Source organism: Dermacentor silvarum, chromosome 6, assembly GCF_013339745.2.
Source record: "Dermacentor silvarum isolate Dsil-2018 chromosome 6, BIME_Dsil_1.4, whole genome shotgun sequence".
Classification (NCBI taxonomy): domain Eukaryota; kingdom Metazoa; phylum Arthropoda; class Arachnida; order Ixodida; family Ixodidae; genus Dermacentor; species Dermacentor silvarum.
In genome coordinates, this window is record NC_051159.1 from 17024638 (window position 1) to 17051319 (window position 26682).

The following is a 26682-nucleotide window of genomic DNA, read 5'->3' on the forward strand; positions in this document are numbered from 1 at the left end:
CTGTACGATTGTGAGAAAGATGGCAGCCAAATGACACGAGAGATTATTGAAGCCGCCGAGATTGGGCGCATGGGCAGTATGTGCATAAGCATGCCATCCGTTTCCCTTAGTGCAAAAGAAATTGATTTCGTCACGCCCTAATCTAAAAGTAATTTTGCACCCTTGTTGTTCCTTTTATTGCAATGTCGAGCACAGCCAAATGATCATGTGACAAAGCCAGCTTGGTATTGGTGGATGGTCCTTTTTGAAATAATTTGTTTTTTACTTTTGTTGTTCTTGCCCTTTGAGTATCATCTTGCATTTATTCCGCTGACCAGAGTATAAATCGATAGTTGAAAGTAGCGCTCCATTGTGTGTGTTTCTCTGTCTGTGTGTCCCGTCAAAATGTTGCGAAATCCAACATCTAGTATGAAGATAGGCGTTTTCAACAGGAGATAATGTGTGTTCAGCGCATTCAGTGTACCACAAGCTCCACCAAGACAGATACTGCCACTAAAGGGAACATTATTGGGGCCACCATAGGGGTCAAGTGCGTGCATGCTGACTGGTCAAGTTGGAATTATCTGGCCAAGGCCAATTTTAGGATGGAAATAAAAGCTTGGGCCCACATAAATGCATGGGTGCTAGCCAGGACCTTTGGCCGAGATCGAATTAAACGAAGTAGAATTAACAGAAGTCTACTGTACAGGCTTTTCAGCTATAAGCATTCTTAGCAAAGCACAAATATTCAAGAAATGTTGCTTCAGTGACTAGCAACACAGCACTACTCTGAAAAATTTTGCTTAATGTCACCACTGTTTAAGCCTGCATGCACTGGAGGGAGCCCCATACAACACCATTTTATTTCTAGTTTCGTTCACATTGAATTTTGCACATTTCTCTTATTAGTCCCATGGTTGACACATGCAAGTTTTACATCATTATGGTGTCAGTGAACTATGGAACAAGTGTACTATGTAGGCGATTCTTAGCTACATCATTTTTTTGCACATAAGCAAACCGGGGAAGTATTGTATTCTCAAAACTGTAGACACAAAGAGGAAGAGGTTAACTGAGATTTATAACAGCAATTAAAAGAAAAATAACTGTAAGCTATCAAACAAATAATGCAGCATCAATTAGAATCTTGAGCACAGCTCAGAGTGGCATGGTGCCGTGTCTGTCTTTTTATGTCTGTGTCACCTCAGCCAAGCTCTTTTAGCTGAAGAGTACCAGAAGTGAACGAGACTCTCCCAAAACAACAGCTAGAAATGGTGAACCCTGTAATACACAAGGGATCACCTTTGAGAGCTACAGGCAAAGCGTCCAGTGCCAACATTTTGGCCAGCGGGCTATTCAGTGACAGTCAAGCTTTGAATAAGTGAAACAAGGCAGCGATGCTTGCATAAAGACATCCCGCCAACCATTTGTGGCTACTTTTGGTGGGCCCACATCTCGAAGCAACACGGCCGTACAAGAATCATCTCCACGGGCACTCACTTGGGCAAGGGGTAGGGCCCGATGGTGGTGCCCTGGTGCTCGCTCTCGACGGCCAGCTTCTGCATCGTGTCCACCAGGAAGGAAAACACCTTGGCATTCTCCGCGTGAAATGTGCTCTCGGCCGTGAAGAACGTCTGCAGGTTGGACACCAGGAACGGGATGCGGCTGTGCAAGGAGGGCGCCCAGCTGTTAGCGCTCGCTATGCATGCAGCCGAGAGGAGCATCACTGCTGATAACTGTCTCTCTAACGTTTCGTGAGTTAACACAGACAAACACAATGGTGCTTCCAGCTGTGCCCGTCATGGCATCAATCATTTCCATGCCACAGCCCCCCAGGCGAGTTCGCAAACTGCACTGCGACTACATACCCAGTCCCGTACTTGGGCAACTCTGCGGACCCTACGCAAGTACAGTATAGACCACTTATACCATAACCGCTTATAGTGCAGGACCAGATATAATACGGTCTTTTCAGACTCCCGTTAATTTTCCCATAGCACTCTATGGATACACGTATCGCTTATAGTGCAGTTGCAGGACACGAAATACCGGTCACAGTGTGGCTGCCTGGAAGTTCGGCAGTCAACCTAGATGGCAAATGCTCCACTCAAGCCACAAATACTGTATTTACTCGAATCTAAGGCGGACTTTTTTTTCCAATAAAACAAGTCCAAAAATTGCGTGCACATTAAAATCGAGTACGACCCTAAATCTGCGTTACCATATAGCTGTCAGCATTTCAAAATGGCTGCTTCGCACGTGCCTAGCTACTCTCGAGCCTAGCTACCGTAGCTTCCTTCATGTGCTGCAGTACACGTGCTTAGGCAATAGTCTCTGCATCTCTGCATCTTCTCTGCATCTGCTCTAGCAGCATGAAGTGCCGAATACATCATGATGCCGCATTTGAAAGGAAAGTGATCATGTGTGCGGAGACGGACGGAAATCGGGCCGCATCACGGGCGTTCGGAGAATCAGAAACTTTCGTTCGGGACTGTCGCAAACAGAAGGAGAGGATTTTCACCACCAAAGCAATGCGGAACGGTTTCAGTGGACTGAAGCAGGACGTAATGTGCAATGATCCACTTCGGCGATACAATCACCTTGGCCCTATATTGAAACCAATCTGCGATGGGGAAAGTCCGCCGCGCGCCGCGTTTTCACCGTTTATAGGTCGCGTTGAAGCGAGAGGCATGATAGCACGAAGGTCAATTCGCTCGCCGTGCTTCGTTACTCGAGCGCTCGGTTTGGACAGTTTGTTCCCGCGGTCAACAAGCGAGATGTGCTCATGTTCGCTTGTGCACGCGTGACACCGTGCTTGTTAATTTATTTAGCGAGCGAATTCGGAACCTAGAGCACAGCGACAGCGACGGCAGAAATGCACCTGGGGTGTCCATTATCGTAATAAAATAGTTGTTTTGGTTATAGTGCGGATATTCACGCCTCCGGCGACTTACGTTATAAGCGGTCTACACTGTAGTGTGGTCACACAAGTCGCACTCCATGCACTTCCCAGTGCAGTCGTGTTTTATATAAGATGCTTTCTACAAAGTAACTATTTCATATGTTAAAGCCACAACTTGTGGACGCAGGTTTACGTCAAATGACATTACTTATGTAACTTTGTGCTTCCAATGAGTGAAGTACTATGTTTTGGTCACAACAGCAAGTGATGCGCTGTGGCCACTGATTGCAGAAACATGTCACTCTGCTGATGTGATGGCAAATGGTATAGATCTGCGACGCCTTTCGCGTAATAAGTATGCTTCTTTTGCAATGTAAGTGTATGAGGGATTTCATTTTACAGAAAATTACATGATGCATACATATATCCTTCTTTCATATGTGAGGCAGTACTTTTCAGTTACAAATCCAAGCAAATCTAGACTTCGTAACGTTGCCTGCTATGTATGAAACGAAGTATAGCATAGTGACACTGTGACAAGAGCAGGTCGCTAGGACAAGGCCATGGCTGCATGAACAGAGCTTTCCTAGAGGCTTGGAGAGTTCTCATAGAACCTGCTTTATTCTCTGCACTACATGTCGGCAAACTCAATACAACCAAGTCGGAGCGAGTCAAGGTGAGTTGAAGCAGACGCAAGTTTAAATATCGGCGAGTTCAAGTTTAAATACTTGTGAACCGAATGTGATCCATAGAACTACAGTATAGACCACTTATAACGTAACCATTTATAGTGGAGAACTGGCTACAACGCGACCTTTTCCGACTCCCGTTTACCCTCCCATAGAACACCATGTATACGCTTACAGTGCAGCCGCGTGAGACGAAGTACCGGTTATAATGTGGCTTCCACGGGAAAATCTTGCCGACAAGGGCAGCAGCGAGCACGCTTCTCAACAAGGTGCGTGCTCCAGGCCGATGTACGCACTATTCAATGCAATAAAACTCTCGTTTTTCGGACTTATTTGGCCGCACATCGGTTAATTCAGACTACTTTTGGAGCTCGGTGAGCGAGGAGCGTCGCAAATATGTGACGCAAAAGAGCAAGAATGGCGCTAGCGTCCAACCGAAACGAAGCGGCGGAGTCCGCATCGCCATAGCCATCAGTTGAAATCGTACGTGAATGACAGCAACGCAGAACGCTTCGAACCTATTTGTGTCGTTAAAGCCTGTATTCTTGCGTTTACCACTGCGCATAACACTGCGTAGGCCGCGGGCTTTCGTGACTGCGTAGTCGTCATCCACGATCGCGTCGACAGCGGCCGCGGTTTTCTCCGCAGCGGTTGCGGTGAACAGTAGTTTCATTTTTACTCGGTACACACGTCGGGCGCATGCCTAAAAAAACTGCATAGTTGCCATCAATGATCGCATAGATAGTGACCGCGGTTTCGACTGCAGGTGTTGCAGCGAATGGTAGTTAATTCGTCCAGACTCAGTGCGTGCGTCGGGCGTGTGCCCTCAGCATTGCAAAATCGCCGTTCATAATCGCGCCGATAGCAGTCACGTTTTTTTCCGCAGCGGTTGTGGCAAACAGTTTCGTTTTGACTCGGTGCAAAGCTGTCAAGCTTGTAGAGCAACGGCTACATCGCGATTGTGTTTTCGCCAGCTCACTGGCGAAAGCGTAATCGCGATGTGCGCGCGATAGTACAAAGCGTGTCTACATGCTTGGTCTACAGTGTAGACCGCTTATAACGTAAGTCGCCAGAGTCGCGAATATCTGCACTATAAGCGGTACCGCACTATAACCAAAACAACCATTTTCAAGCTCCGCACGTATGCAAAACATGTAGACCGAGCATGTAGACACGCTTTGTACTATCGAGGGCAGATCACGATTACGTTTTCGCCAGTGAGCTGGCGAAAACATAATCCCAGTAGTCGAAAGTAGTCCGAATTAACCGATGCGTGGCCAAATAAGTCCGAATTAACGAGAGTTTGATTGCATTGAATAATGCTTACGCTGGCCGGGAGCATGCACCTTGTTGAGAAGCGTGCTTGCTGCCGCCCTTGTCGGCGAGATTTTCCCACGGAAGCCGCATTATAACCGGTATTTCGTCTCACGCGGCTGCACTGTAAGCGGTATGCGTATACATGGAGTTCTATGGGAGGGTAAACGGGAGTCGGAAAAGGCCGCGTTGTAGCCAGTTCTGCACTATAAACGGTTACGTTATAAGTGGTCTATACTGTACATGTTTTGCATACGTGCAAGGCTTGAAAATCGGTGTTTTGGTTATAGTGCGGTACCACGACTCCGGCGACTTACGTTATAAGCTGTCTACACTGTACATTGAGCTAGTTGGGAGGGATTCATCGTGGAAGAAGGTAAGGCATGTAGACACAGACACAAGAGAAGTGGCATGTGTGTTGTACGGTTCTCTTCTCTTGTGTCCGTGTCTGCACGCCTTACCTTCTTCATGATGCGATCTATATGTGTCTTCAGTCCGTGAAGCTATGTGCAAAGATAACACTCTACGATGTGAAGTCAAATGAACTGTGTATCAACGAGCAGTCTACACCGAATGGAAAAAGTGAGTAAGGACATGTAAACCACGGATTCATGTTGACAAGATGAAAATTTTCAAATTTAAGGTGCCCCCACTAGTGAAGGTGGGGGCCTGAATTATACCTGTCGGCAGGGAAGCCACCTTTACCTGGGTGCAGGCAGTGTCACTCCAGCTGTTCATGTCGAGCATGATGACATGGCATCGAGTAGGGACACTACAATGGCTTTCATTCTGATGCACTTGAGATGAGGTCACTAGGCAAGAGAGAGAGGCACACAACACGCATAGCAGCAGCTCACCATCGCGGTGCATCTTGCAGGTTGGGCGCAGCTTGGTGTGGCCTCCAAGATAGCACTGCTGCAATCTCAGAGGCCATGCCTAGCTGCGCTGAATGTGCACAACGGGCTGCAGTGAGAACGGCCCATGTTGCCCAATAACGTATTCGATGCAGGAACACGGGAACTGCCATGTTGAACGGGTGCTGAGCCCCATGGAAAGCAATATACTCGGCACACAATGGTCGGGTATTTTTTTTGCTTCAGAGACAGATCTAGTTCGTTATATCCATAAAATACTGGCAACAGTGCATGACACAGGACATAAGAAGGAGACGGACGAAGCACCTTCTTATGTCCCGTGTCTTGTGTGCTGTTACTCATTTTTTGTGCAACGTGTACCAATCGGCCCAAATTTCCACTTTATTGTTGTATCCATTTGCAGCACAATCGGACTGTTAAAACAAGGCTTTAGTTACGGGGATCTCTATGGATATTTGAAGAGAAAATTCATTTACTTCGTTACAGCCATTATTTTGCGATTTCTTTTGTTATATAGCGAGGTTTGAATGTGGTTGCTTTGAAGGTCTGTGGTTTGCAGCATTGCGATTCCCACATATTTTTTTTTTGGTAGCCTACTCGGTCGTAGCTTCAAGAGCAGAACAGCCAGAGCCACATGTAAACAGTGCACTGTCTATTGCGACCAGGCTCAACAAGTATGGGCAGCTACCAACATTACCTGGCATACATAGCCAACCCCATGACAGTGTATAAATGAAAATGGTGCCTCAGTCGCTGAAGCTTGCCACGTCTCAACAAGACATCTGCGCCTCAGATACATATTGGGTGCTGCTCACTTTTCGTAGAGTGCAGGCAGTTCCTCGTGCAGTTCATTGTTGATCACTTCGTACATCTGCTTGGCCTCCTCAAGTTCTTCTCGTGCCTGAAAGAAAGACCTGTGTTACTTTCCATTCTTCTTCTTTCTGGGGTTTTACATGCCAAAACCAGTTCCGATTATGAGGCACACCGTAGTGGAGGGCTCCGGAATAATTTTGACCAACTGGGGTTCTTTATAGTGCACTACAACGCAAGCACATGGGCGTTTTTGCATTTCGCCTCCATCGAAATGCGGCTGCCGCGGCCGGGATTCGATCTCACGATCTCGTGCTCCACAGCACAACGCCTTAGCTGACTGAGCCACCACAGCGGGTGATGTTATTGTTACTTTCCAAAACACTAACAGAAGCAGAGTGTGGTGCATTCATACTTGCAAGTTTGTTCCAAATATACTAGTCAACATGATTGTTACGGATTTGTAAGCACGTCTGTCAGTAAACTAAACTGCAGAGAGGACACAGAAAGGGAATGGGGCCATCAATCACAGAGAGCATCGGCATTTATTTTACATGATCTGTCAGCGCAACAACTACACAAAGATGAAAGCGGAGAGATGATTACAGGTGCTATCTATCAACTAAAGCTTTAATGCAAGCACATCGCCAATATACACAATGCAGCTTGCATCAAAGCAGGAAAAACAAAAACTAAATCCTTGTACAACAGTACCATATAATGTATGAATAAACCTTATTTAAAGTTCAATTTATCCTATGTTAGAGTGATGCAAGGATGACTTATGCATACCTGCCAAGTTCGGAGAAGCCAAATCCGGGAGATCATCCGACTGAGGCAGGGGGGGGGGGTCATCGGTAACACCCCCCCCCCCCCAGATGTCGATATTTTCAAGTACTTCCAGATGAACTTCATTACAATTTTATTTACATATATACAAATGACCACATGAACATCAAGGTCTCACTTTTGCAAGCATTTCGTTGTTGCTAATTTTGCCTTCAAAAATTCTTTAAAATTTAAATTCTCGGGTCTTACGTCCCACAACCACCATCTGATTATGAGGCACACCGTAGTGGAGACTCCGGATTAATTTGGACCACCTGGGGTTCTTTAACGTGCACCCAATAGACGGCACACGGGCACTTTTGCACTTCGCTGCCAACGAAATGCAGCCGCCATGACCCAGATTTGATCCCGCAAGCTCGTGCTTAGCAGCACAATGCCAAAGCCACTAAGCAACCACAGCGGGTGTTCAAAAATTATTCAGATAATGATTGATTGTAAGAAATTAAATTTCTTTCACATTCTGCAAGGTCGATGTTTCCCATCGAGTTGAACGAGCGACACATGGACGAGCGGCACTGCGTCCTCGTATTTTTCACGATGTTATATTGCCGCTCGCATTCTGCATTGCTCTCTGGTATCAACAAAATACCCAGCATCACTTCGGCTGAGCACTACATTAAAAATACTAGAAGATACTTTTTGCGCTAGCACTCCTTGCTTTTAAAGCCACGACTGACCGTAGGCCTAGGCAATGCCAGAGCGGCTGACGCCGAGGAGAACGATGGCGAGTAGAGCATTGCTAGTTGCGGAAGGCGGCATTTCCTGGCTAGCTTAATGAGACTATAAGACCACTAGGGCACCCAACAACCCCGTCAGCGTAAGGAGCGGCTCTGCGGTTAACGAAATAGCGCATGTATAGGGTTTTCCTACTACTTTCTTAATTTTGCGCGATGAACCTCTAACTGGATTAGATTGGGTTGGATTTTTTTTTTTTTGACAATGTGGCCTGACAAAGCGCTAGATGCGGGAGCAGGACACAACTGCAATTTCCGGGAGATTTTCCTGTCAACCGTACAACCGGAAGAAATGGCCCAAATCCGAGAGAGACTTGGCAGGTATACTTATGCATTTTTGTGCATGCTCATGTGAAAAGCCTCAGCTACAGCACAGCACAGAGAGCAGCATGTACACTGCTCTCTGTGCCTCATAACAGCGGTCTTTCAGCACGTTTTGTAGTCACAAAACTCCAGCGTAACGCTAAGGGAGTGCTTCATATGGTGCTTGCAGTGGACGCAACGCGGCGCCACCGCAAGTAGAAGGGCACTGTTGCAGACACCCGACGAATGTCACAGCCGTTCTGTGCGTATGTATGCCCACTTTGGCGCAAGGGTCAATTACTATTATCAGCATGTCAATACACTTAAACCTGGATATAAAGAACTTCAATATAACCAAATTCTCGATATAATGAAGTGTTTAACTTTTCATAACCTCTTGATCATAGAACACCGTGTATTTAGAACCTCAATATAACGAAGCGTGTTTATACGCAATTATAATATAACGAAATATCACTGCCGCTGCAAAGGAATACCGAGACAATAGAAACTTCCGCTGGCACAGATGGTCAAATGATTGAATTACAAGCGGCTGCTTGCAAAAACACCTCAAATCGTGCACCACGCAACAAGAGCAACCGCTGAAGTGGAGCAGCGTCATGTTCCACATGCAATAAGATGTATCGCGCCCTGCGCACTATGTGCGAGTGAAAATGTGCAAGGGTGAGACAAGAAAGATGGTTACTTCACGAGTGCCGCCTCCCCGGGCGAGCAAAGGGAAAGAGGGGGAGGGGAGCGAGGTCGCGGTAATGCCATCAAGCGGGGGGATGGGAGGTAAGCTGGTGCGTGTCACGATTTCTGGCGCGCGTCTGGGCCGTGGCTGCACATGGCTGAGCACATACGCAGTCGCACTCACCCTGCTTTAGAGGTAATCTGCCGCGTGTGCAAAGAGTGGGCGTGCCAAGATGGCGCGACATCATGTAAGCTGTCTTCACGCACGTTTAGTATTGGAGGTTGCGTAATCTCGAATTTCGGGTCTCCCGTTAAAACGAGAGGCAGACGAAGCATTCGCTCCCCGTTGCCGGCGCTTCTCACGATAGTGTCGTCCCCGGTGCGGGCGACACTATCAGGTGTGGGGGCGGAGTAGACGCGAAAGTGTGGCTGGCTTCGCTTAATTCACACCGCCGATGTGAATATATGGTTGATGTCGCGTGAAACCATATCATTCATCACCGACTCCAAAATTCAACAAAATAAACTGTTTTCTGATTCAAATTTTCTTTTTTTCGATTGCCCAATAATTTGAAAATTTTGTGACCCTTTTTCGTGTAAGAAAAATCGATCGACGACTGTGCTTATTTGCATATAAGGTTAAATTTCAATACAACACCATTTCAATATAATGAAGCAATTTGCGAATTTTACCGACTTCGGTACATCGAGGTTTAACTGTAATGTCGGCACAACGTTGTGGGGATTGAGGGTTGCGCCGGCATGATTGCATGATTGCGCGGGCTTCACCTGCTCTGCATCCCTCGCCATCGTTCCCCGCTGGCCTCCTTCTCCGCCCGCGCCGCCTAACCGGTTCCCGCGGTGGCGCTGCGCACGCGGCAGTTGGCGGTGAGGGCGGGGCGCTGACGTCACTACGCGGCCGGTTGTCGGCTGCTAGCGGCGAAGCGCGGGACTTCTCTCCGGGACCAGCGCACGGTACGTTCATGCTTTCCTCTCGTCCGCCGACACCTTTGTGACTAGGACTGGAGCTCGCGCACGGTGCCTTTGCCCATGCGGGGAGCGCGTACTTTGTGCTGATCCTTTCCCGACGCTAAGCCGACGAGCGGTGCCATTAGTGCTCGCGCGAGGTCGTACCTCGCCGAGCCGCACTTGCCGAAAGCCTAAGCCGAAGGATATTGCCCGTGCTCTCGCGAGTTGACCCATTGGTTATCGCCAGAGCAAGTAGCATAGCCGCCGGGACTTTTCCTAGCGGCGTGTCCCAGCTTGAGCCTGTGCTCTCGCCGCGACGTGCTATAGGCGCCTGTTATTGTATTTTCGCCCTGGTGCGGGACCCCTTTGGCTCCCCTCCGTGCGGGCGTTTGTGCAGTGCTGGTTCCGACGGTTTCAGTAAACGGTTTCCGTCAACTCAGGGCTTTACTGTGTTTTTGTGTGCGTCGCTCGGTAGCCCCTTGCGGCCCCTGAGCTTGCGCGCAAGCGGTGCTGGAGGCGATGGCTGACGCGGCCCTGTGGCTCGCTAAGCTCGAACCCGCGGTGGTTGGTCTCCTGTGAGACACCAAGAACCCACAACGTGCAGATCGCCGCCTCGGTTTTGTACAGTGTTCAAAAATTTTTATGTGAACAATTTGGAAACTACAACGTCTTGTTCCATTCCAGGTTCACCTGCATTTGTAACAGTGGCCTAATTCACAATTCACAAGGTACACTTGGGAACATCGTTAGAAACTGGCTACAGAGCAATTGCCCGCTTTATTTCATATTCTATTTTGAACAAGCATTGCTGTTTTTAGCCGCTCGCATTTCATTTTTTGCAAGGCACATCTCTCTCCGTGTAGAGACCGCATGCTTTGTGATAGCAACAATGCCTAACATTCGTTGTGTGCCTGCGTGTTGGTCAAGTTGCAGGGGCGCCTAACTAACCTAACCACTGGTAGTAATTCAAATGCTAAACTTACTATAATTAGCTAAACAAATTCTATACGTAATAACTAACTAAGCTAACTAACTAAACTCACTAATACTGAACCTAACCAGCCTAACTAAATATAGTAACCAACTTTTTGGACTAATTAACTAAGCTAACTATGCTGATAAATTAATTAATTGCCTAGCCTAAGCTAACTTAACCAATTAACCAACTAAACTTGCTAATAACTAACTTAACTAACCTAAGTGCACTATAACCTGTCTAACAAGATATAACTACAAATAATTAAACTGATGAACTAACTAGCAAAATATAACTGACTATATCTAAATAACAAACTGTAGTGGCGAAGAGAGTCCGGAACCATTGAGAGTGAACGACGAAGTGCACGAGACAGCGACTGACGCTCTTCAGCCAAGGCTGTTGCATAGCCCTAGCTGTTTTGTAAATAAGCCCCATTATACTTTGGTGGAAAGGTGCCGGGTATTCTCCCAGTCACCCAACCTAGAACTACGAAGCCGTACCTTACCTCCAGCGTCAACGATGCCAGAAGAAACCACCACGCAAGGCTCCTCCCAGGCTCAAGCCACCGTCTGTCCCGGCATGCTGCCTCAGCGTCACCCACCGATATTCAGCGGGACTGACGACCAAGACGTCGAGGACTGGTTGGCAACTTACCAGAGAGTGAGTGCAGTCAACAAATGGGACGATGCGACTAGGCTGACCAATGTAATCTTTTACTTGACCGGCATCGCCAGTCAGGTTCCGAAATCACGAAGCGGAGCTTAATAACTGGGCGTCATTCAAGACAACGTTTTCCGAAATCTTCGGCCGCCCCGTGGTTCGCAAACACCGCACCGAACAGCGACTGCGTGAACGCGCTCAACAATCCAGTGAGAACTTCACCAGTTATATCGAAGATGTCGTCGACGTGTGTAAGCGTATAAACCCGTCGATGAACGAGTCACATAAGATCAAGCAAATCCTCAAAGGAATAGCCGACGACACATTTCACATGTTACTGGCCAAAGACCCACAAACCGTTGCCGATGTTGTCGGCTTGTGCCAGAGTTTCGACGAATTGTGCAAGCAACACGCCCAAACTCGACGCCCTCTGGAACAGAACGACTCGATCGCGGCGTTGACTCTGGGTGACCAGAATGCACTGTTGATTCAGATCAAGCAGTTCGTACGTGAAGAGATTGCCCGACAGCTCCCCATTTTATCGAGCACGCCTGAGCCAGCCCAGGCACAACATCTGGCCCCAGTCATACGACAAGTTATCCAGGAAGAGGTCACCGACGCTTCGCCTTTCGCTCGTCTGCCACCTCCGGAGCCTGCGCCCTTGTCGTACGCGCAAGTCGTCGCGGCCTAGTCGCCTCGTCAACCGACCTATTCTTCCGCGTCAGCACCCGTTCAGCCCCCACCAGTTCTGTTCAGCCAACCAGTCCCCACGAATCCTTGGCGCACTGCGGACAATTGTCCTATATGTTATTCTTGTGGTTATGCAGGACATGTGGCATGCTTCTGTCGCCGTCGCCCTCTTGTTCCAATAGATGACATGCGACCGTCTGCGTACAATCCTGGGCGCTTTGACGGCACAGCGCGACTTACACAATCCTCTTTGCCCGAGCGCATGCCCTCAGCTACCCACCGATCTCCATCCCCCCGACGTCGCTCTCTGTGCCTATGCGCCGTCGACCCTGCCCTTCTGACGCGGAAAACTAAACGTCTCAGTTCCTGAGGCACGAACTGCGTCGTTGTCGAAAAATTCAAGTTCTCGAATTTCTCTCTCGCGCCCTTCGTCACCACGTGCCTCATTATGCGTTCCAGAACGCCATGTTGTACCGCCACAACTATCAGCCCGATGGTTGAAAGTGGCTTCTTGTTATACCTCGCCATTTGCACTTCGATCTGTGCACGCATTTTCACGCAGACCCACAAAACGCACACGCTGGCGTTTTGAAAACGTATGATAGACTTCGCCAGCGATTCTATTGGCGTGAAATGTACACATACATCCGCAAGCACATTCGTTCCTGCATTGAGTGTCAATGCCACAAAACAACTTGTCACTCGCCTGGCCGGCTCATTACAACCTTTGCCGTGTCCTGCTCGCCCGTTTGATAGAATCGACATAGACCTGTATGAGCCCCTTCCTTCCACCCCTGCGAGCAATCGGTGGATTATTGTGGCCGTCGACCACCTCACTCAATATGCCGAAACCACCACTCGGGCAACAGCTTCAGCTCGTGATGTTGCCTTGTTCATCTTGCGCAGCTTCGTTCTTCACCACGGCACGCCACGCGAGCTGCTTAGCGACCGAGGGTGTGTGTTTTGCAAGTCGTCCAAGAGCTTCTCACTGAGTGCAATACTATTCATTGCACCACTACAAGTTATCATCCGCAGACTAATGGCTTGACGGAGCGCTTTAACCGAACACTCGGTGATATGCTCTCCATGTACATAACCTCCGACCAGTCTAATTGGGACTTGGTGCTTCTTTTGTGACATATGCCTACAACAAAGCCATGCAAGCCACCACTGAATTTCTCCCTTTCTTTCTGCTATACGGGCGTGAGCCATCTGCCACACTGGATACTACACTTCCATATCGCCCGGATGCATCCGAATACCATCCAGCCTCAGAACTCACTCAATGTGCCGAAGAGTGCAGCCAACTCACACGCTCATTTACATCCGTGAGACAAGGTCGTCAAGAAGAGTGCCTTGACCTGGCTAAACCTGCCCCTACCTTCCCTGTTGGCTTGTTCGTATCGCTTTCGATTCCATGCCCAACACCTAGTCTCTCCCGCAAGTTTGCAGCGAAATATCGCTGTCCCTACCGGATCCTTCAATGCACGTCGCCGGTGAAATACGTCATCGAGCCTGTGACACCTCCCACCGACAGACCCTGCCGCGGTCGTGAAACAGTCAACGTGAGCCGCTTAAAGCCGTACTATGACCCTCTTGTGCTTGCATCGCCTTGAGTCGCCAGGATGGCTCCTCTTCGCTGCCGGGGCCAATGCAGTGGGGAAGAGAGTCACCAACTATATTGAGAAAGGACGACGAAGTCCGGCAGCCGGGAGAGCGCGAGACAGCGACCGATGCTCTTGAGCTAAGGCTGTTGCATAGCCCTAGCTGTTTTGTAAATAAACCCCATTATAAAACAAATAAGTACAGTGGAACCTTGTTGATACGATTCTGTGTAATAACTAAGCAAATATAACTAACTGAACTAACTAATCTATTGACTAACTCAATGAACTAGCTAACCGATTATAACTAACTAGAGAATAGTGTAAATAAAGAGAGCTGACGGGAACATCTCGTGCGAGGAATGCTACTGGGGGGGGGGGGCATGTCAATCACACCACATTGTGTGTAATTTAAGCACAATCGCATATTAAATTATTTCACCAAACTTTTCCACTCTGGAAACATGCTGAAATAAACGTGGGCCTTTCCTCGTGAAAGATGATTGCATGATCCCACAGACCAGCCCCTTCTACTTACACCAGCGCCTCTGGTGCAACCTTCTGTCCCTATATGAAACTTTCTGGGAAGTTTTGTGACCATACGGAAAGTATAGAGGGAGCTTGGCAGTACTATCAAAAATCAGTAACCAACCGTAAGTGCAACAGTGGCTTGATAGATGAAAGCTGGGTGCGCCCATTAACGAAGCGTGTTCTTTGAGGCGCACATTGATGCACTGCCCAGTCTGACCAATGTAGACTTTACCACAAGAAAGTGGAACTTTGTAGACAATGCCAGCACCACAAGGCGTAAACATGAAATTTTGCTTGATCGAACAGCCAGCGCTCTGACACGCAGTTCCGCCCTCAGCCCTTCTTTGAACAGATGCACACGTGTTGCCAAGCTTGTTTTTGATGAAAAAACTGCATCCACATGGTTACCTAATGCCAATCTTTTTGATGCTGTGCGAAATCACATCTGCGCTATTGTAACTTAATTTGGGGTAACGGAACAAAGCTATCCATAAATAATCTTCTTATCCTACAAAAAAAGGTCCTACATTCTGTTGCAAACCTACCATTTAATGCACACACTTCAGAACTATTCATTAAATATAATGTAATTAAATTAAACGTGCTAAATGAATACACTTTATTACTTTCCTTTAGATCCGATACTTTAAAAAACTGCAGTTATATACACAGTGTAGCTAACTTGCAACTAAATCCTTCTTCGTGCCTAAACCAACAATCGATACAATGGTATGTGCCACGGCCGTGCACAAACTATGGCTTTCAAATAATAAGTTATTGCTTGCCGAAGACATTAAATAATTTCAAGATTTCTTATGAAAACGTTTGCACACTCTCTTAGCACTTCCTTTTAAGCCTGCTGTGTTAAATACGTTCTTAGAAAACTATTTTACAAAAAGTGAAATTTAACTGTGTATTCTCATTTGACACCGATGTTGAAATGTATTTTTATCTTACAGCCATGTTGCCATAGTGAACCGGGGACGTGGGGCTAGTCAAGCTGTTTCTAATGCAGCTTTTTTTCCCTCGTGCCAACCACTTATATGAAACTCCGTGTATGTGGTAAATAAATGAACTCAACCTGAATGCAGTGTGGGAACGCTGACGTGAATAGTGGCATAAGAGCCAGCTGTGGACGAGGAAGATGACGGACGCGCGAGCAGTGGTGCGAGGAACACGCGAGCTGCGGCTGGGCGCCCTTGGGCGCAGCCGGCCGGGACTGGAGCTGTGGCCGTGAACCGCGGGATCGAGGCGTTTTCCCACAGCAGGTACGGAGCAAGTACTTTCCTCGGGGCTCTTTCTTCCACTGGGCACTCAATTTACACTGGCCCCTCAGCGAATATGCTGTGAACATTAAGCTGATTCTTACGCAAGGAAATGCTTGGCACCGCTGTATTCGGTGCATATTGATTTGGTATGACACCTCGTGACACCAGGTGGCAGTATCATTATGGGCACATGCTGTACGCGCTATGCATGTTCACTGCCACCCACAATAGCATGGCAATGGCAACACTAGTGTAGGGTTTTCTCAAGCGTTGCCTTCTTTCCTCAAATGCTTTGCATTTATTTCCTGTTATCAATGCCAATTAACATGACAGCAGCTTATCAACCCACAACAGCTGGCGTCGCCCCGACCAAGTTCCCTTTGCGCGTGGTAGCCAGCCTCACACGTGCAGAGCCAAGACCTTCTCAATGAGCTCAGTCAAGTCTGTGGTGCTGTTCAGCCGATTCCATAAAAGCTTTGGTCAAAACATCATGTACGGCTAGTTGGTTAGGCATAACTTGAATATGGGTACTAGAGAATGTCAAGTACAGAGGAAATGGCCAGAATATCACGAGGTACACTAACGAATGACAATAAGTTTGTTTCTCGTCTGCACAGAATAGCAGCTGCAAACTTAGTACAGTGGAATCTCGATGATACGGTCACGGCCAATACGAATTTCTGGATGATACAAATTTTTCTGTGGTCCCAGCCGAGCCCTATTACTTTGCAACGTGCTAGAGAACGGTTGTTACAAATAGATTTCCGACCCGCGTCGGTTGATACGAATAAACGCCGCCCTACTGACGGCGGCGAAAGAGAACAGCGCGCAGTCATGCGCTTTTCCCTTTCTCTTTTGGTGCGGAGGTGCGGACACGGCGCCGGACAGCGCGGAGGCCGCGAAGAGTTCGAAGCGGTGCCGCTTTTCTTGCTTTTGTGCTTTTCCCCACGCAGACGTGGGGAAGCGCGGCTGCCGCAGCGAGCGAAGGTTGGTGCAGTCTATCGCTTCAACGGAAACTGAGCGGCGTAAGCACAGCGCATACAAAGGTCAGAGCCGTGTGGAGATCGCTTTCAAGATACGGTGCGCACGACAGCACCAACAGCCGGCACAGGCGCAAAGTACAAGAAGGCATTTGTTAGCAGAGTAGAAGCTGCCCCCCCCCTCCCTCCCGCGCTGACTTCCCGCTTTGCTCCTATCACGTGGGAGATTGCGTCGCCAGTTACCCTTGCGCCCGGTTGCAGGATACGCATTTGGTGCAGCAGCACAGCATCTCCCTCTATCCCTCCCTCCCTCTATCCCTCCCTCCCTCTATCCCTCCCTCCCTCTATCCCTCCCTCTATCCCTCCCTCTATCCCTCCCTCTATCCCTCCCTCTATCCCTCCCTCTATCCCTCCCTCTATCCCTCCCTCTATCCCTCCCTCTATCCCTCCCTCTATCCCTCCCTCTATCCCTCCCTCTATCCCTCCCTCTATCCCTCCCTCTATCCCTCCCTCTATCCCTCCCTCTATCCCTCCCTCTATCCCCACGGCCTTTCGCGCGACGGAAGTCACATTTGCTCTCCGCTGTGCGTTCGCTGTCCGTGAAGGCACGCGTCCCCCGCGCAAAAGGCGCGCTTTCACTCGCACATACAGCGCGCGGCGACGATTTTATCGTCCTTGGACTCAAGCTTTTCCTCCGCATCGCCCTCGTTGATCTCCTCTGCCATCGGTGGGCGCACCTCGTTGAGAAGCGTGCTCGCTACCGCCCTTGTCAGCGAGATTTTCCCGTAGAAGCCGCATTATAACCGGTATTTCGTCTCACGCGGCTGCACTGTAAGCGGTATGCGTATACATGGATTGCTATGGGAGGGTAAACGGGAGTCGGAACAGGCCACGTTGTAGCCAGTTCTATAAACGGTTACATTATAAGTGATCTATACTGTAAATGCTTTTTACGTGTGTGTGCCTGAGTGAGTTCACCTCCGACTCTTTAATTTAGCTAGTTTTAATTGTTTCGATGATAGGAATTTCGGCTAATACGAATATTTTTCGTGACCCCGTGAGATTCGTATCATCGAGATTCCACTGTACAAATAACAAATAAATTAGAACAAATTAGCAAAATTGGACAATCAAAAGGAAGAACACTATGACAGAGTCCATCCAGACCAGCTACAGGCTGCCCAAATACTTTGAGGTTGAAGTTACTAAGCAAGGCATACTGACACATTCTCCCAGCCTCTTAACCCTACAGATTCCATATACCTTTCAAATGACAGCCAGATCTGCATAAAATGTCAGTTTTTCTTATTCTGCAACAATGGCACACAACCAGAATCTCTGCAGTGCAAGCCTAGATGAGAGACTTGTGCTTTCACTCAAGCATCTGCTTGCTTTGCCAGAATAGGTTGCACCATGCGACAAAAGGATAGCATCCACTAGCTTTTTCTTTGCATAAAACTGCTGGGACGTTGCTAGCTTTTCCTTCTTGTCCATATTTACTACCCTGCACAGTTTGGTGAGCTTCTGCAGAGGAGAAAGAACTTAATTGACGCCAGCACTTCCTCCTAGTTTTGTCAGGTTATGTGAAACCCCGTGAATGTAAGGAATGAATACACATTTACTCATGTTCTTATCAGCACAGTCCGCATTTACAGATTTCTTGAGCTCCCTAAGAATTGTTTTTATCAACAGCAGGACAACATGTCAACAGGATTATTGCTGGAATTTATGCACACTCAAAATTACTCCACAAGTGATAAACTGTTTCTTGGTAGCCTAACAAATACCTATGCACACACACTGCACCACCTAATCTATAACTAAAGCAGGAAGGAAGCATGGACCCTGAAATGTTTTGCTGCTAATATATATTAGCAGCAAACGTGCACGTTAAGAGTTACTGCTATCTGAAAGCAACACAGTTGGATAAGCAAATGGCATGCAGCTGCAACACCCGAGGACACTGACCTTGCCCAGCTTATAGTCGTCCTTCTTCTTTGCAGAGTTACGCAGACTCTCAACACTGTGTCGGCACTTGTCGTAGTCAACCAGCTTGCGGCCTCGCTTAGCTATGCGCCCCTGCAAAGCAAGCAATTACCAACACCATGTGGGCATCCTCAAAATGAAGTCTGAACATGTGTATGTCACTTTCATTACATTTACGAGTGAAGTTTCCTTCTTCCTGAAACAGTTACGCCATTCACAGGCAAACGAAAGAAGAAGGGGAACCGAGGGACTCGATTTTGTTAATCATAACCCACATAAAGCCAACAGACAATGAAGCCTAGAAAAGCATCGGGGAAATTAAGTGTGGTTGAAATTGGAATGTAAAAATAATGAAGAAAAGGGAAATGAAAGTGGATGAAAAGATACCTTGTCGCCGGTGGGAGCCGAACTCGCAACCTCCACATTACGCGTGCGTTGCACTACCAATTGTGCTACGGCGACGGCCATCAATTCGTCCACCAACGTAACGTGGAGGTTGCGGGTTCGGCTCCCACCAGCGACAAGTTATCTTTTTGTTCACTTTCATTTCCCTTTTCTTCATTATTTTCTACATTCCAATTTCAACCACACTTAATTTCCCCGATGCTTTCCTTGGCTTCATTGTCTTTTAGAAGAACTTGTTGTTGGGCGAATTGGTACATATTAGCGGACATTGTTTAACTGCGCAAAAACAAAAACAAAAAAGAAACAGAGACAGCATGGAACAAGGACGGGCGCAGACTTGCAACTAAAGTTTATTCTACAAAGACCACGTATAAGTACAACACAGACCTACACCATTGCGCGTGCGCGAATAAAGAAAAATTCTAAGCTCGTCAATAAGCCTCATCTCGCTATTGTGCAGATAAACTGAGGTGTCAACTGAGACACTCTTGTCCCTTCTTATATGGTACGCCTCGAGTAGCTCTCTCGCTCGGCTATCTCGGCAGCGACACAAAATCTTTACTTTTTTCATGATCGGCTTACACTGGCACGCCAAGCAGTGGACAGGAAGGTGCCCATTCGCTTTATTCCTAATTGACAATTCATGCTCACGCAGGCGTACATTCACGCACCTTCCTGTTTGGCCTACGTAGAATTTGCCACATGATATAGGTATCTATACACTACTCCAACACTGCACTCTATGTGGGAATTGGTGTGCTTTGTTCCGCACCCTTGGAACTTATCTGTGCTTCTTCCTATGTGCGAGCATATTCCAGTGAGCTTGCTGGGAGCCGAGAACGCTACCTCAACTCTATATCATAAAGTTGTGGGAAGTCTTGTGGACATAAGGCACAACTTAAAAAAGGTTGTAAAACGACATGGAGTTCAGGTAGTATTCTTGGCTCCCAGCAAGCTCGCTGGAATATGCTCTCGCATAGGAAGAAGCACAGATAGGCTCCAAAGGTGCGGAACAAAGCACACCAATTCCCACATAGAGTGCAGTGTTGGAGTAGTGTATCAGATACCTCTATCATGCGGCAAAGTCTACGTAGGCCAAACAGGAAGGTGCGTGAATGTACGCCTGCGTGAGCATGAATTGTCAATTAGGAATAAAGCGAATGGGCACCTTCCTGTCCACTGCTTGGCAGCCCAGTGTAAGCCGATCATGAAAAAAGTAAAGATTTTGTGTCGCTGCCGAGATAGCCGAGCGAGAGAGCTACTGTGTATCAGATACCTCTATCATGCGGCAAAGTCTACGTAGGCCAAACAGGAAGGTGCGTGAATGTACGCTTGCGTGAGCATGAATTGTCAATTAGGAATAAAGCGAATGGGCACCTTCCTGTCCACTGCGCAGCCCAGTGTAAGCCGATCATGAAAAAAACACCGCATATCCACGGGGTGAATGATGATGAGTGGGCGAAGCTCCGGAGGGAATCATCGGTAAACCGTGAATCTTCCGTGTAATTCGCCCAGTCTCGCCGCACTAAATCGAACGATTGACTTCCACCAATGACACGCGCCATATGTGACGTCATTCCTATTTTATAACAGCGCCCTTCATTATAATTGCACGATCTCCCGCTTAAGGGGACGCTAGCACAAACGCGTTAGAAACGTGCAGTACTCTAAGGGGAAGAGGCCACAGCGTCTTACGCAGCCGTTTACACATGCCGGAACGTGCACCGCGTTTGCCGACGCCATCAGCGTTTATGAATACGGGGGTAAGGCGGAGAGGCCACGGCGTCTTACACCAGCTTCTTGCACGGGCCGTAACGCGCTAGCACAAACGCGTTAGAAACGCGCAGTCTTTCGTTAATGTTGGGCATTTATTGCCATCTAGGTGCGTCTGTCCATGTGCGCTTCGTGGCGTAGTGGTTAGCGCCACGCGTTCAGAAGCGAGGGGTCCCTGGTTCGATTCCGCTACGGCCACAACTCTCGGAATTTTTTTTTCTCATAAAAGTAGACGTGGCTACCTACTACGACGACTACTACTACAGAGGAGGGACAGACCCACACCCTAAGGAGCTTCGCCCCTAAAAAGTAAAGATTTTGTGTCGCTGCCGAGATAGCCGAGCGAGAGAGCTACTGTGTATCAGATACCTCTATCATGCAGCAAAGTCTACGTAGGCCAAACAGGAAGGTGCGTGAATGTACACTTGCGTGAGCATGAATTGTCAATTAGGAATAAAGCGAATGGGCACCTTCCTGTCCACTGCTTGGCAGCCCAGTGTAAGCCGATCATGAAAAAAGTAAAGATTTTGTGTCGCTGCCGAGATAGCCGAGCGAGAGAGCTACTGTGTATCAGATACCTCTATCATGCAGCAAAGTCTACGTAGGCCAAACAGGAAGGTGCGTGAATGTACACTTGCGTGAGCATGAATTGTCAATTAGGAATAAAGCGAATGGGCACCTTCCTGTCCACTGCTTGGCAGCCCAGTGTAAGCCGATCATGAAAAAAGTAAAGATTTTGTGTCGCTGCCGAGATAGCCGAGCGAGAGAGCTACTGTGTATCAGATACCTCTATCATGCGGCAAATTCTACGTAGGCCAAACAGGAAGGTGCGTGAATGTACGCTTGCGTGAGCATGAATTGTCAATTAGGAATAAAGCGAATGGGCACCTTCCTGTCCACTGCTTGGCAGCCCAGTGTAAGCCGATCATGAAAAAAGTAAAGATTTTGTGTCGCTGCCGAGATAGCCGAGCGAGAGAGCTACTCGAGGCGTACCGTATAAGAAAGGAGGGACAAGAGTGTGTCAGCGACACCTCAGTTTATCTGCACAACAGCCAGATGAGGCTTATTGACGAGCATAGAATTTTTCGTTATTCGCGCACGCACAGTGTAGGTCTGTGTTGTACTTATATGTGGTCTTTGTGGAATAAACTTTAGTTGCAAGTCTGCGCCCGTCCTTGTTCCATGCTGTCTCTGTGGTCCGTTTGTTTGTTTTTTTCGCGCAGTTAAACAATGTCCGCTTCAGTGTCTGTTGGCTTTATGTGGTTATGATACACAGCTAAAGAATTTTATAATAGTTGCCACAAAGGGCAAAGAATGATAATCATAATTCTCTTTTGCCTGCATGCTAAAGAAGGCCCATATCTTAATGAAAAAAAAGCCAGAATGGTAGGTCCAAAATAAGCACTCACCCTAACGTCTGCAAACTGGGTGATGTAGCTGTTGAGTGGAATCATCACCTGGTCATTCATCTTTCTATGGTAGTCATCCCACAGAAGTTCCAGAGTCTGGCATGGCGTGGTTGGATAAACACAAGGAAGCATGGCTAGTACTACACACCTGGCGGGAAAGCGGCACAACTACGCACAGTCTTCTAGCTTTAGCATGTGTGTTTGAACACATTTGTATACACAAACATTGCAATTAGCAGCCCGTCTCCTGTTTAATACTATGTATCCTTTCTTGTATCTGTTGTTTTCTTCACCTTTCCGAGTTGCGCTGACTCAAGAAAACTGTCTTTGTACAATGATCCATAGAGTGAGAACTGCCGCTGCTTTCTTTGAAACATAGTACCTGCTGAAACGTGGTGCCGATCATTGCATTCAACTTGCGTGCACTGCATCACCTGCCAAGCATATATGCAGCCTTTGTGCTTGCCCCCCCTCCTGGCTGCGCATTTTCTTGAGCCAACATTGTTTCATTTCCATGAGCAGCGCAAACTTAGACCGGTGCTTATCATTTAGCTTATCGCCTATTAAAAGCACGTAGGTTGCTGTACACTGTTGTACATGATGCGCTGTTGAGTAGATAGGTGAAAATGCTCATCATGATAGGGTAACGGCGATAAGCCATAAAGGGTGTCGTCATTAGCTCTTGAAACACTGCAGGCCCCGAGCTGTGCGACTTAACACTGCTACCATTATCGTATTCCGACATACTTATGACAACAATGGTGCTAGGAAACAGTATAGCTTTTTAAGCATTATATTTTACCCCCAATTTGTTTTGTTACGAGGAAACAAATATCTGCTCTCCTCCACTAAAGAACCCATTACAGTATGCATGCTGTATGACAGAGTGCATACGGCAGGCATTACCAAATCCTGACTGGGAGCTTACCACTGTCGATGAAAAGAAAAGTGCACAAGCATTGCATTCTACCGGTGCTAACATATGGGGCAGAAACTTTGAGGTTAACAAAGAAGCTGGAGAAAAAGTTAAGGACCGCACAAGAGTGATGGAACGAAAAACGTTAGGCCTAACGTTAAGAGACAGGAAGAGAACGCTGTAGATCAGAGAGCAAACGGGTATAGCCGATATTCTAATTGACATTAGGAGAAAAAAAATGGAGCTGGGCAGGCCACGTAATGTGTAGGATGGATAACCGGTGGACCATTAGAGTTACAGAATGGATACCAAGAGAAGGGAAGCGCAGTCGAGGGCGGCAGAAAACTAGGTGGGGTGATAAAGTTAGGACATTTGCAGGCGCAAGCTGGAATCAGCTAGCACAAGACAGGGGTAATTGGAGATCACAGGGAGAGGCCTTCGTCCCGCAGTGGACATAAATATAGGCTGATGATGACGATGATGATACAGCACTTAATGCTTGTCTCGCAGAACAACCTGAATGTCACTCTCATTGAAAACATTGCAGCAGGCTGATAAAGAGCAAACAAGCACCCTGGTATTTCTTGTGTGCTGATTTCCAAGTGTAAAAATTATCCAAATAACTTGTTTATTACAAACATTTTGCCTGTCATGCGAGAATACCACCGTACATTAAAAAAATGCAATGCTTGACATGACAAAAATTCTGGATGCAAGACTTTCCTTCTTTGTTAAGTTTGACGTGTATGATACACAGTGCAGCTTGGGTTGGCAAGAATCTTGACGTATTGGAGGCCACACCCACCTGTGCCTTGACAGGGATCTGTTCGTGTCCGACCCACTCCTGTTCGTAGATCTCACTGAGGGTGTCCATGAGCGCCTTGCTGGCCAGCTGCAGGCTCTTGATGCAGAGCACGTAGTTCTTGAACTCCTTCTGCAGCTTGGCTGCTGCCGTCTGAAACAATAACACTGCTGTGCACAGTGCGGCTGACCCGTGCTTAAAGGCCTCGTGGAGTGCAAAAAACAACAAAGAACGACGACGACATTGTCCTTAAGCTAAACAGCTTTGCACACAGCCACAATGACTATGCCGACCACTGGCAGCCTGCCATCCTCCACCTGTTGCGAGTAGATAGGCGAGCTCAAGCCACCGGTGAATCTGACATTTCCCACATCACAGGGTTCTCGTAGTTTGGACAACCCCGTGCTGCAGAACTTCTCCTGCAATCCAAGAGTTAAATGGCCCTCACTACCACCATGACGTTATAATGAGGCTTAACAATGTTGAAGATCGGGCCAGTTGGTTTCCCATGATGCAGCTTCGTAGCGCAGAAACAAAATGCAAGCCGGAAGGGCGTTTATGAAGTTACATCATACAAAGTGTTCAACGCAGGAAACTGGCCTTCTGGACTGCAGATAGTGGGCAGGAACGAGATGCTGTTCAGCAGAACTTAACTGTTCGTGTACATGGTGAAAGAGACAAGAGAGAACAAAACACCAGGAAGGGCACTTCATACAACTACTCCCCCAAAGTCTCCCAAGATGAGCTAGTCCCAATAGAAGAATTCTACCGTGATTAGCAACATGGTCCTTCTAAAGGCAGTAACAATGCTAACAATTGCTCCTTAGCACAGACAACTGCCTACCCATCATCTCATGCGTGATGGAGCCTGACGCAGACCACAAAGCTCTGTTGCTACACACAGGACCCCTTTTGCCTTCTCAGTAGTATTCAGTGGAAGTTCTTAATGCAGCACTGGTTAATGTAGCAACCCTGCCCATTAACATGGTCTTGTCATTGACAGGTCATCTGTAGGTGAGTTGGAACGAGACCATGCAGCATACCCTCATGCCAATATTGCTACTGAGCTGGCAATGACCGAGCCAAAGAAGACCTGCGATTTCACTCATAATGTCAGTGTTGCAACACCATTTTATGAGGTGCCTACAAAGAGGCTGGACATCATTCTATCGTGTCTTGACAGCATAGTATGAAGTGTCCAGTCCAGTCTTTTTGGTCAGCGGCTGATATTGCGTGCATCGTGTTATGGTGTGTCCAACACAACTATGCCAGGCTATGCCAACTATGCCAGGCTAAATACCCACTTGATCTACGGTTTGCTTTTCTGTTAGACTGCCAACACTAATCACACTTTTTTATAACATGGCAAACAATGATAATGAACACGCCAGCATTGTATTCATGCTAGAATGCAGAGCAAAGAATACAGAAACAAAAGTAGAAGCATAGAAAATACAATTAGCACTGCCCTGCCATTAAACCAATGCTGTGTTGTGGTAGCGCTTTTGCAAAATGCTGACACGATGCGTGCAGCCATTTTTTTCCAACATTGGGCACTGTACGGCCAAATCCTAGGTGCTGCCCGAGGTGGACTTCGGTTTTGCGACATTCCACTAGAAAGTGTCTTATCCCATTCCTGTGCTATTCCCACTCTCGCCAAGAATAACAATATACGCCATCAAATTAACCTGACCATATGTTGAAGACACACCTCTGCTTATAAGAAAGGTCGATAATGAAACTTCAATAAAATTAAGGGATGCAGAAAAAAAAGGTGGAACCCCTCTTAACACCATCACTGTGAAGAAAAAAAAAACTGAATTACTGGAAGAAACAATAGCTGCTTCATATATACTCTCACCTGTTGCCTTGTGAAGTTGTACAAGTACACTTCAAAAACCTCATCCTTAGTCTTGTCTGCTCGCCCAAGGTTTTGCAATATCTGCACAAAAGAGGTCAAGAAAACCACGTTAAGACATTGGTAACACAAATGAGAAAATCCACATACAGCACAACAATGAAAGTGCGTAATGAATTGATTACACAAGTATTTTTTCAGATTATTCACGTTACACCAACGTCACCTTGTTAAAGAATAAAGCTGAGTTGGACACCTTAGCACTTCGCCGTAAAATTTCTCGCCTATCACTTTTCCATAAGCTTTATCATCATCCATCACTTCATGATGATTTCTTTCAGTCACCACAAGTTATCTTTCCACGTCGTGACCATCCATACAAAGTCAAATGCATTAACTGCCAGTCATTCCATTATGCATATTCATTCTTACCGCGCACAATAACTGAGTGGAACGCCTTACCATCAGTCATTGCCACGGAACTTGACTAAGTTTCAAGATTTAATTCGCTCCCGACTTGTCAATTAATCTTATTATTTTTATCTTGGGACTTTTACAGTGTTTTCGATGTTTGTTGCTGTTTTGCTTTTCATTGCAGTTGCGTTATGTTCTCCTAATATGTACTAATGTTTTCTCTGAAATAATTGTGACTCATTTTGTATATTACTTTTGTATCACTCTATTATTATTTTTGTTATATTGTT

At 47.2% G+C, this 26682-nt stretch overlaps 1 protein-coding gene across 9 annotated transcripts in view; it reads right to left on the reverse strand.

Moving 5' to 3' along the window:
- LOC119455311 (amphiphysin-like) overlaps positions 1 to 26682 on the reverse strand; it is a 160852-nt gene that overhangs the window by 70891 nt on the left and 63279 nt on the right. For 8 of the 9 annotated variants that reach the window (XM_049668699.1, XM_037716712.2, XM_037716713.2 and 5 more), the window contains exons 2-7: positions 25982 to 26062; positions 24124 to 24273; positions 22403 to 22498; positions 18798 to 18908; positions 6575 to 6660; positions 1480 to 1644 (exon numbers count right to left, since the gene is read on the reverse strand). In XM_049668699.1, the coding sequence (XP_049524656.1) occupies positions 1480 to 1644; positions 6575 to 6660; positions 18798 to 18908; positions 22403 to 22498; positions 24124 to 24273; positions 25982 to 26062 (689 nt within the window). The remainder of the gene's footprint in view (positions 1 to 1479; positions 1645 to 6574; positions 6661 to 18797; positions 18909 to 22402; positions 22499 to 24123; positions 24274 to 25981; positions 26063 to 26682) is intronic. The other variant, XM_049668698.1, reaches the window with a different exon arrangement.